The sequence below is a fragment of the Centroberyx gerrardi genome, chromosome 11 (genome assembly GCF_048128805.1).
Source record: "Centroberyx gerrardi isolate f3 chromosome 11, fCenGer3.hap1.cur.20231027, whole genome shotgun sequence".
NCBI classification, from domain to species: domain Eukaryota; kingdom Metazoa; phylum Chordata; class Actinopteri; order Beryciformes; family Berycidae; genus Centroberyx; species Centroberyx gerrardi.
In genome coordinates, this window is record NC_136007.1 from 29,520,026 (window position 1) to 29,532,525 (window position 12,500).

The 12,500-nt window shown below is 40.8% G+C and overlaps 1 protein-coding gene across 1 annotated transcript; it reads right to left on the minus strand.

Moving 5' to 3' along the window:
* Positions 1 to 5,944: 5,944 nt before the first annotated feature.
* On the minus strand, positions 5,945 to 10,744 carry sc5d (sterol-C5-desaturase). Its single transcript, XM_071911354.2, has 5 exons — positions 10,727 to 10,744; positions 9,225 to 9,442; positions 8,431 to 8,563; positions 7,956 to 8,056; positions 5,945 to 7,552 (listed from the first exon to the last, which is right to left on the minus strand). The coding sequence occupies exons 2-5, from the start codon at positions 9,432 to 9,434 to the stop codon at positions 7,088 to 7,090; spliced, it is 909 nt and encodes a 302-aa protein (XP_071767455.1). The 5' UTR covers positions 9,435 to 9,442; positions 10,727 to 10,744; the 3' UTR covers positions 5,945 to 7,087.
* Between the last annotated feature and the right edge of the window lie 1,756 nt (positions 10,745 to 12,500).

Consider the following 12,500-nt stretch of genomic DNA (forward strand, 5'->3'; position numbering starts at 1 on the left):
TTCGAACAAAATAACCATGTTCTTTCATGTTCTTTCAAAGCTCACCTTCAAAGGCCTCAACTAGTTCTCAAGTCTCCAAGTCCATGTTAGCTCCCTGTTATGGTGCTCTCGTTGGAGAACTTGGCTGTGTGGTTGCCTGTGAAGCTATCATTCTTCTCAGGCCTCTCGAGATTCTCTGCAACCTTGGTGCCAATGGTCTGGAAACTGGAGAGCGTCATGCAGATGTCTTGAACAGAAGGAGATTCTGTTTTGTTTCTGCTGCTGATGCTCCTTGCTTGCCTATTTAGATCATCATGTATTTGGTGTCTTTTAGAGTCAAGGGCGAAAATTGAATCTTTACAGTCCTCCAGTGACTTCATGAGCCTATTCATGTAGAGGATTAAAGCTGCACTATGCAGTGCCATTTGGCAGGCCCAAATGGCACCAAGAGGTAATTTTTTGAAATGTAAGGAATCCTGTAACATGATGCCAGTAAACTGCCCATAGTATGCTCTGGCTTACCTAGCTGGGGTGTGTTTCCCAAAAGCGTTGTTGTCTAACTATGGTCACAAGTAGAAAATACTTTTTCTCAATGACCATCACAATGTTGGGTAGTTGAAGTATATAGTTCATTGTTAGTAGTTGCAGTCCTCCTAGCTGCATCATTGCGGTGCTGGCAGTTAATACAGCCAGGAAAAGATCATTTATTACTGTAGTGACTAAATCTATGCATGACAAAAATGTTTTTTCCAGCCAATCTCTTAACACAACAACAGTTTGTGGACAGTTTTGTGTTATAGGAGTCGTATTTATAGTTAGTTACAGCCATTTTGTGAGCCTGCTTCAGTTTCTGTATTCATGCTGATTCACCTATTTTCTACAGATTATTATAGCCTAGCAAAATTCTTTCTTGCAGCATTAATTGAGATGAAAAAAAGGTTTAAAACTGTGTAAGGGGTGCTGAATTCTTTTGGTTTTTTTGAATCCTAAAGAACACCACAACAAAAAAATTATCCATTTACTTTGACAGTGATTGTGTGAAATAGTTATGAATATGATGCTATGATGTACATTAGCGTACTGAATAGTCTACATATCAGTGAAATTATGGAAACGAAGAAAACAATCTAATAACCTACAGTAAAGCCTCATGATGCTGTTGGGGAAATAGGCCACAGTCTTCAAGTTAGTAAGTTGTTTTAGGCTATTGACTTAGTAGGCTGCTTTACAATGGATGGGGATTTTAGGAATTCAATTTGAAGCAACTTATACACCAACCAAAAATGTATTGAACTAAAGATCATAGCAACAATCTTGAAGAATCAATTACATCAAAGATTGATACAAAAAGAGAGTTTGTATCGATGGAATGTCCCCTTGAAACAACTAAAAGGACAGCACTCTCCAACAGTAAACACATATTAGTGGCCAAACATGAGGTTCTGTCACACAGGATGCAACTGATTGACATTGCCATCATCATCATCAAGGTCCCCTTCTTCTTCCTCTGGAGGGTCAGCATTGGCTTGAACTGCAACATTGTGGAGCAATGCTGTTCTGGCCACAACAGCACAGCATTTAGCGGGGTTCAACTTTAGGCCGCCACCTGACTTACTATTCCAGACCCACAGCTGCCCTCTCCACAATGCAGTGTACCTGAGTGTGGGCCTCATTGAACCTCCCCTCAATTGTAGTTGGCTGCTGCACTGGTGTTAGAAGCTAAGAGGATAACCACTATCCCCCAATAACAAGCCATCACCAAATCTTCCATCTTCAGCCACCTGGCAAATGGCTGAATTGGCCCAGACAAAGGAGTCATGTATGCACGATGTCAGTGATGAGCCCCTGTTGAATGCAGATAACTTGGACATTGATGGCAGCGTAGCCTTTCCTGCAGATGAAAAGATGCTCATCCACTGAGAGACTGGCTACAGGAATCAGGGGTTGGGTGTGGGCGTCTTTGGGTGTATAATCTGGCCATACATGGGGTGTGAATGGGTGAGGGAGTGTCAATTGTAATCAAAAGGGATGATTGGTCCATCCTATAGCTAATACGCAACACATACTATTTTGACTCTATTCCTCAGGATGAGCCATAAATGCTTAAAACAACATAAATCTATGTTTGCTAGTAAAATGTCATGTAGAATAGTCCTAAACATATTCTCAGCTTCTTGCAGAACATGCCTTGTCTTATGAAGGACTTGCTGGGGGGAGATGGGCTGGATCCCATGTTATATGTATTTTCATGCATTTGTAGTTATATTGGCTCTTTTGCTGTTTTTGCATGTGTTTTGGTCATGTGAAGCACATTAAAGGATAAGTTTGGTGATTTTGGACCAATATATAATTTGTCTCTTACATACCTGTAGTACTTGGACCGGCAGAGAATATTGGCTCCAGAGTCAGCGGTTGTCCAACTCCCGTTGCCTCTTGCTGCTAACAATGAGTCCAAATGGGGTTTGTCAAAATATCTCCAAAAAAGCCAGTCTGTGACAACAATATGGTGACCAACCAACGTATTTCTATCCACAGCCTGGAAAGCAGCAGCACCGCACCACTTTCCACTCAGCGGATAGTCTTCTATCAAACTCTAAGAGACAAAATCCAAAATCGCTGAACTTATCCTTTAAGCTTCCCTGTGTATGAACCGTGCTACATAAATAAAGTTTGAGTTGTCTCACAATGCTACTGTGGCACACCAAGCTACACAAGGGCTAATGTTTGTGTACTTTCATTCCTAATGGTAAAGCACTTCATATGTATATGGCAAAGGGACTAGTTCAGTAAGGAGGTGATTGTGCCGAGACTTGGAAGCACACACACAAAGTAAATTATTAGCCATCACATTTACTCAGAATCCAGCACATCAAACAGGCCTCACATCTAAGTTTTTGACCAGTCCTCTTCCAGGGTGACCCCACTGGGCGCTCACACCAGCACACCTCTGAAGAAGATTGAGTGTGAGGGCTGTTTGATGTGATGGCTTCTGTATAAATGTGATAACTGATCATTTACTTGGACCATTTTGCATTGGCTTCTCCTCTGTAATTGGTAATCAAGGTAATTACTCTGTAAAAGGAATTTTGACTGCACAGATTTATCTTTGTGTAAAATGAATTTTGAAACATTCGGGGGCCACATCTATGGATCTGTGAAACAAAGAAACTTGATTATATTTAAAGTGATGTTGGCAGCAGTTATTCAGTATATTATACAACTTTCCTCACACACTGACAACAAGTGTAACTTCTACTCACTCTCTGGAGTAGACAAAACCGGTGAAAATGAAGGCTTGCTTCCCTGCTGCTCCATCAGGTGCAAATTTGCCCCCCCTAAGAGCCATCACCTCCTGGTGCCGGTGCTCCTGCTGCTCCCTCAAGGCAGCCAGTTCCTCCCTGATTCCCCTCAGTTCTGAAATCGAGGAGGCTCCTCACTGCAGCCGCAGGTGTTTTCCCCCCCATCTCCTCCTTTGCCCCCGGGTCTGTGGCCGTGCCGAACGAGGCTGGAGTGAAGATGTCGCTGGCTGAAGTGGGGCAGATGCAGGGGGACCAGGGTATGACGGTGTAGGCTCAAGGGAACTAAAAGCCCCAAGGTGAGGCTGAAGCTTGGGGCCCAGTGGAGCAGTCTTTGTTTCCCTTCTTTTAATTTTTTGCTTTTATTAGAGAGATGAAGGTGGATGAAGAGATAGGAGGATGACATGCAACAAAGGTCCCAGCATTAACCTTGTAGGTGATGTCTTCCCAGATTCTTTTCTCTCTTTCTCTGCATTGTGATATTATTTTTGAATTCGGAAAATAAAACCTCTTTATTACTTTGGACCTCATCCAAAAGAATTTCAATTTCTTGTTTAGAAAACTGAGGCTTCCTTGCCATGGTTGGCTCCACACCGTTCAGCAACACATGTAACTGGGGCACAAATGGGCTTGTAAAGGAATGCTCCTCAGCAGAAATCACACACCTGGTTACCATTCCTTATCTCTTCCCTCAGTGTTGCTCAACCTTTGCTCAGTGTTATCAATTACCATGACTGGATTAGCATGATTGATTACCTTTCTTGTATCTTGGTTAGCGTTGCATAGACTTATTGTGGAAAATGTTCTAACCATAGATCAGATGACTGTTCCACTAAAAGTAATGTAAAACAGTTTATTTTCGAAAGGTGATATCCACATATTTGTTAAATATGTGTTTATTTAATTCTGCCTATTAAGTAATACACAGTGGAGATTAACAGGAACAATTATAGACAAAAGGGATAATGTGTTATTACACCACTATTTGAGATTCAAACCCATGACATTTGGGTCACAAGGTAGTATTCACAACTGAATATTAGTCCACTCATAAACCTTAAGACGTTTGCTCGTAAAAGTTATTTTTTGTAAGGTAAGCATGTATATTTTATTTTTCTATCTATCTATCTATCTATCTATCTATCTATCTATCTATCTATCTATCTATCTATCTATCTAGCCAGTCCAACTTAGTCCTTGAAGAAATTTTAGCACTCAAATCACTGAATAGTCATTAACAACGTTGCTGGAACTATATTGGTGCGAACTACAATGGTGCTGAATTGCAACATAGTCACAACAGTGTTGGGGAACACTTATGACTAGGTTGACAGCTTCTCAAATGATCACTTTGGTGGTTTGGCAGGGACTTCCATTGTTATTTAGGAAACGCACCCCCTGGTCGGTCTGTGATCGCTTTATACAAAAGAGCATAACGCTTTAATTCCTCACCTCCTGTGTGTGGAGAAGATTTCCCACCATGTCCATACCAACACCAGAATTTAAAATGCAAATAGGGAGAATCTACAGCATCTCAATTAATGGAAATGGGAGAACAGAACAGAGAAGACTCCATAATGCTTGTCCCTCTTTTTTGGTGCAGTATTCAATTTTCTCTTCGCCAAGGATAGAACACTTAGCCATTTACTTAAAATTTCCTCCATGCTCCCTGGGCTAGGATGCTGGAGTTCAGGAGTGGACGTGCTTGTCTTGGGTGGATGACGCACCCATGCACCTTACATGAAGACATACAGGTCTGAGGAACGCCCTTTTCCGAAAAGAAAAGATTCAGAAAAGATTCAGAATCAAAGGCCTTGCTATCCTCACTTACTGAATGAATCTGTTATGGATACAGCAGTGTCTTTCTGGTGTTCAGGGGGTCTTGTGAGCCAGTGAGGAGGTGATTGCCTTCCAGTTGACACCTGAGTGTCAGCTGGAAATCCCTTGTGCTTCGATGTGTGTCTCAGACCCAATTTACACCTGACATTTCACATATTGATCCCTCACAATATGCAAATTCCGTCCACAATGACAGTAAACATCTGGTTTCATTTGTACTCCAGCCGTGCATCTCATCCATATTGGCAGACGGTGTTTGCTGCCTCAGCTCCGTTCAGATCAAAACAAAACTGCCTGCTATTTCTATTTTGAATGCAACAGTTCAACATGAGCATGACAAATTCATACTCATATGAGTAATTTTTGCAATTCAAGTACAATCTCTGTTGGCACTAATCTCTTTCCATATTCCACTGAGCTAAACTACTTGAAGTTGAATATGCCTCCTTGGAGGTGTTATTTAATCCCTTGTTTAGTCCTGGGGTGGTTATAATTTTTCTCTAAGAAACTATATTAGTTTAGCCTGATATTCAGACTGAATGGCCATTTCCTTACCACTCCATTATTCAGCCTGAGATTGCCTCCTTGTTAGCAGTTTTCTGTTTCGGGGGTTGATTTTCCCCGAACCAATCACTAGTGACTGACACAAAATCTGAAGAATGGGCGGGACGCGATTCAGGAGTCTGGAACCATGCTAATACTAGTTATTTAAATTTTGTACCATACTGAACCAAGCTTGAGATAGTGAAGCTTAAAGACAATGTTAATTTCAGAGAACAGCTAAAACAACAAATTTCTCAGTCAAAATACGTTGGAGTTCATTGTAGGTTTTTATTATTGTTGTTTATCTATAAAAGGTATGTCTTCAGTTTAGCTAGAAATATCCCCTTGAATTGACAGATATCAAGTCAGTATCAAATCACACAATGGACAAAAACAGTTCTACTCTGTATTGTATCAACAATTAAGACCTATGAAAACGTTCATATAGTGATAATAAAGCAATCAGCTGAATAGTTCAAGAGAGAAGACATGAGTAGTGCACTGTGGAGAACATGCAACCACAAAATGTGCTCATACATTAACTAGCCTTCCTCTAGAATAGGACTATGTTGATCCATTCACTGTATAATCACTGTATAAAGCAAAAGTGTGAAAATAGAGCCTGAAGTTAATGTAATGTAATGGAAGGAGGGAAGTCACAGCTATCACTGAAAATACACTGGTACCACAAGGTTTGATTACCTTGTCATAATGATCTTGTCATTCTAATGACCTTGTACAGCTTAATCAATATTTGTGAACATGAACAACTCTCCCAGAACTCTGAAGCAAAGAACCAAGAACCATTTTTCTGGAGCTGCTCCACTGACAATGAATGGAAAACCAGCTTTGTAGACTCATCACACTGTTTGAGCTTTAACACGAGAATGACCTCAATGTACTGCCAACAGGTCTTAACCAGAAAGTTGAACTCTCATTCATTGTCCGTGCAATAGCTCCAGAAATTGCCTCTTGATGCCACTGCAGTCTCTTGGCTCTGTTGTTTCTCTCAACTCTTCTGTGGAGTCTACAAATAGAGTCACTTCATCACTCCCTGCTTCAATTACCAGCATTGGTTTGCTAGCAGCGAGAGGATAACACCAGCGGCAGGCCAATTCAAACCAGAGATGTCTCAGATGCCAATGTTCTCTGTGGCTATCAGCATGATTGCTAGGTCAGAGAACATATGGGAATCCCAAGCCTTCCCTCCAACAGTGTCGATCCAGGGGCCGCCATCTTCCCTACACCTTATCCCTTAGCAGTTAAATCTCACAATGGCTCAAACATGTTTGGCAAGTCGAGGAAATTAATTTCCAGCTGAGTATGGGTGCAGTGCATTGTCTTTACATACTCCTTCGATTGGTTATGTAGAAGGGTGAGATCTTAAAAATAGTAATCACACCTGGCTCATTGTATCATTTAACCTACAGCTACTCCTCCTTCTTTGCGATTCCTCCATTAGCGTGTCCAGTCATTTGCCCTTTAGCCTTAACCCTGCCGTTGCTTAACTTCCCCTCTGCTGCAAGTTTCCGGATCAGATCGTGGGGACCCTTCCCCATTAGAGCCGAGGGGTGCCTGTAGGAGCCTCCCAGGCGGTCCCACAGTGTGAAGTACTGGCCGTAATTATAATCGAAGAAGAGGTGGTGGTCGGTGTGGTGGGCCGAGCCGTTGATCACTTCCGTCAGAGCGCCGGGGACGCGGTAGTCACCGTCGTGGATGGAGATGGTCCAGATGTTCACAAAAACATACAGGGCCAGGTAGAGCACCTTGTGGAGGGGGAAGAGGAAGGGGTAGATATGGTACGGCAGTCCCTGCATGAAGCCGTCCACTGGGTGGAAGGCGTGACTGGCAAAGGGAGAGGGGATCTTCCAAATGTGGTGTGGTTTGTGAAACAGCTGATGGGGACAAGAGAGCAGCATTGTCAGGAAACAATTTCTTACTGAAGAGGATAAACATGTTGGAAGCTGTATTTCCACGGCAAAACTCTGAAAGCTTTAGCTCTGTTTGTGCTGGAAGAACAGCGCACTCTTCCCGTTTTGTGCTGTAAAGCAATCTGCCTTTGTGCTGCAAAGCATCCCAACACTTGCTGACAAATCCAACCTGGTGGCACTCAATGTAAAATGCAGTGTAGATGCTGCCAATCTTCTCAATGATGATCGTGTTTGTTTACTGTATATTATACTAATCTAAATTGATGTAGCATTGATTTACTGATGTTAAAATAGCACACGTAGCACTTTTACTCAGCCGCAAAACCAAACCTAAAGAGTTGAAATAATGAACAACGATTATGCTCACCTTGTAAATAAGCTTATGATGTAGGAACCGATGGATCCAATAGATGCACATGTCGGTAAAAAGCAGGAAGGAAACCATACTCAGAAAGACGCCTGGCCAACCTGCAAACACACAAGCCGTGTTTGACAACTATACTCAATGACTCAGCATGCTGAATTCAGCAGTATCTACCATGTGCTAATTATGCAACATACATTCAGCATACAACATTCACAACACTTTCAACAATTTCAATTTCAACATGCTACATCCAAACCATATCAAAGTTTAAATGGCAACACGTCAACTCTGTCACATTGTTGACTGGTTATTTACTCCACCATTACTCATGCATACAAATATTTTTGTATCCTAGGACTTCCCAGATAGTAGTTTTTGTGCAGGTTAACCGTACCAAGTTAGTTCGATTGACAAATGTACAGAAACCTCAAGATTACAGAACAACTGAGTGCTGGTGAGGACAAGCTTCCCTTACCCATGGGGGATTCGTAGACATTGTCATAGAGTTTGCTGTATCCCCTGACCTCAGCAAAAAACAAGGCCACTGTGGGAATGCTGATCCAGGGTAAAGAGGTCATTGCATATTTGATCTCTCTCTGTACCTGATTCTGAAAAGCAAGAAAAACAAAAACAAATCAGGAATCCAGATATAGACAATATATAGAAGGCTTTTAGGTGATGTTCTGCACCCCCTGGCAGCCATATTGGAGGCCCACAGCTCTTGGGCAACAAGTGTCTAAACATACAACTTAATTTCTGTGTTGTTTTTTATTGGGAACTCAACATTTCTCCACTGATAAATCTGACTGATTTTAGGTGTCAGCTTCTTTGCTAGCTAACCACAGTATCTGGTCAGCTAACTATCACTGTCTGCACTGTCTGTGTTCTACACATATCTGATGTGTAGCTAATGTGTAGAAGCAGTTGCATGTTGACATTAACATCAGTTGCTTTGCTATATTAGCCTGGTGGCTAGTTAGCTAGCTAACATTCTGTTCAGGTTAACTGAGCTGACTCTTCTCAAGCTACAACTCAGAGTGTTTTGGAGTAGAGATTAGGGCTAAAGACAAGACAGTTTACTGTGTCACAGTAACCTACATTTGGAAACAAATACACCCTATCACACTATTCACTTTTGCATATAACATGGCATATATATATGGCATGGCATATAACATTCAGTTTATTTGTGCCATAGTGTGCAAGCCTTCATTTTGATTTTCATACTCTAACTACACCAATCATAAAACAAGAATGCAGGCATTATACCTCTAAAAAGTGTGGGTGTTTCATAAGATTGTGGTCGAAGATGAAGTAGTAGCTGATTGCACCCAGGCCCAGGTAAAGGACCGCAGCCCCTAGGTTTGTCACTACCAGCAAGCTGATAATCTGGCGCAGTGCCCCATCCTCAGGCCACGATGCAGGGTACACATACGGGGTGAGGAAGTAATAGTCAGCCACATTCAGCACAAGATCCATGGTTGAATCTGTAAAATATACAACAGAGAGAGAAATAAATTCACAATGTGACATTTCAACATTGTCGGCACAGATGATAGAAGGCAACATCCTTAATTTATGTACTTTTTAATATGCTTTGTAGTGACATGCTGTTGATGTAGCCTGTTTTCACATAAACACCCTGCATATTGACTAAAACAATGTCATGTCGGAGAAGAGTTTTGACGTGTCAAGTAATTAACTTCACATAACTACTTGACTATTATGGTAATGACATGCAAATTACACCCAAAAGCCACTTGCTCCTAACTGGCTTAACAGCAAAAAGTAGGCCTTTCACTGTTAAAGTGACATTAATTCTCTATGGGAATCGGTTTTCAGCAACTGTTAAGTTCTACCACTCCTGCTTGTGTCCACTTACGGACCAACCTTTAATAAAACATAGTTCCAGAAACATGACCCAAGTTCAGTGCACGAGCACAAGCACCTTTCATTAAGAGCAACCATATTACATTCTTGTGCTATAAAGCTCAATCATGGTAATCAATTTTGCCACACAATGTTGTTATGTGCATTTAATTTTGCTTTTATTGTTTGGTAGGTGTTAAAGTGTAAGTACTCAAAATACCTTGAAAATGAAGCATTAGCATAACATTTACAATGCTGCACTCTTTTTATCCAGAGTTAATTTCTTTTTCAACAACATGAGATGTGACACCTCCTCTAAACATTTGTGGAGCTTTGTTTAACATTATGTCTTGGCTGTTCATTCAATATAAAGGCTAAAGGTCAATGCAAATAAAAAAAATAAAAAAAGACAGGCTGCACTTTCACATGGAGCCGAAACATCAACCACTGTACAAAAGCATATGGAGCTCATTGTATTTACCCATGCCACAGACATAGAAACAAATATAGAATACAGAAAGTCTTCCTACAGACTGACCAGGTGAAAGCTATGTCTGCATATATACGGAAAATGTCAAGCTGCCAAAATGTAACGTCAATGAATTTGGTGACTTGGGCCAAACGTGTCTACAGTCCAGAATTACACTTAAATATTCCGTCAAAGCAAACAGAAAATATGGTGACTTACGAGCTGATAGAGCTGTCCCTTTTAGCTAACTGTCTAACTGTTATTACATGACCGCCCCGTTAAGTAAAGTGTAACAACTTCTTTTCATAGGCTGAAAATGTTGAATTTGTTACATTAAAAGATACCAAAGGCTGCATTTGAGAGTAGATATTAGAGAGTAGCTGTCATATCTGTAATATTTACTGTATATCTGTAATATTTAGTATCACTCTACCTTGTGCAGATGCGTGTATCCTGGAACAGTTGAGGAGGGATATGACCCCAAACTAAAGGCAAGCGTGCAACCAATCAGTAACGCTCCTCTCCGTGGCACCCCTCACGTCATATAGAGGCTATCCAATGAGCGCGCACTTCCTCATCACGAAAGGTTTGTTATCATTTTCCGATTGGCCAATGGGAGGATCTGCTCATGGCGCTATGGAGACAGGGCTGCTGTTTTAAAGAGACGTTATGTATCACAGCTGGAACATGCAATTATATGTTCAAACTACAGTCCGCCTCAGATTATCGGTATAAAGTTATACACTCTGTTATTTAGCAGAAAGTTTACAAGGTGTGGATAGGACTGTTACTGGCTATTAACTCAGAGAAAGAAAATATGTATTGGTCTTTATCTTTTTGTTTACCGCAAGTGTTGATGCAAAATACTTCTTTTGCAGCTTAATGTTGACGTACCATAATAGGACAACCATCTGCTAGATATTGAACCACAGTGAGAACAGAGGCAAGGCAGGCTACTAATTGTTTACAGCCTGTGGGCTACACTAGCCCCGATACGTTCCATACTCTTGCGACAAAGTCCTGCTAAACTCCATGAAAAGATTTGGCAATTTAATGCGGTCTTGCTTATTGGCAAACGTAAACACCTCGCAGCACATGACTTGAAACGTTTAACTAAGGCTTGGGAGGCACTCTTCAATTCAGCACCCACCTAATACACCAAGAAGCACATAATTCAATAAAATAGCAATTTATAGAATTGGTGCACCTGTTATTGCCACATTCTTCCTCCTCCAAAGTACGCAGTGGAGGGAGGTAGCGAGTAATAGCGATCAGTGCAAACCTATTGTAAAAGTTGAGATTTTATTAAAATAAAGTGCTGCTTGGTGTACAACTTGTATGCCGAATTTACCAGAAGACAATACTAATTCGTTAGAATTCTTAAGTTGTGTTGTGCGAAGTGTGTAACTTCGCCGATGACCAAGGCAACAAAATATTGAATGATTTTTGAATGGAGTTTTGCTTATTGAATATCGGGGCTAGGGCTAGGGCTAGGGCTAGGGCTACACCAGATACCTTGACACATAAAGCACAAGGTTTATTCTCAGCTCAGGCAAAGGAGGAAATAAGGCTGACAATTTGAGGCTTCATCAGCTTAGAGGCTGTGATAAAAGTGCAATATAACAGTTTCAAACTCCACCAACTTTTTATTTAAGAAATCAAATCACTTTCACAGTCCTCATATTGCCACAAGGAACTGCCAGTGATCTCAGATGAATATTTTATTTTCTCATTTTACTTTCAAATTAGCTGTTTTGTGTTTGTGGCAGAGACTAAACTATTTCATTATGTGAGAGTGACATCCATCCCTCCTCTGACAACCCCTGAACTGCCACAAGGGGTCGCCGATGCTCCTAAGTATGAAAAAGAACTATAGTAATGCTATGGTACATTTTAGAAGGCTATAGGCTACTATAGGCCCTGCAGGAATATTACAGGAGTATTATAGTAATAGCATTGGAGATAAAAACATACCATATAGGCTATACAGATATAAAGCAATGAGTTAATTAATTTGCAATAAGGTATAATGAGTTATAAAGTCACTATTAGGTACCACAGACACACTATAAGTCCCTATATGAATATTACAGAAACATTATAGGAATATTACTGATACCAGTACAAAAAAAAAATACTATTAAAAATACTATTAAGTACAATATGTCACTGTAAACCTACTATTGAATACCACAGAAACACTATGT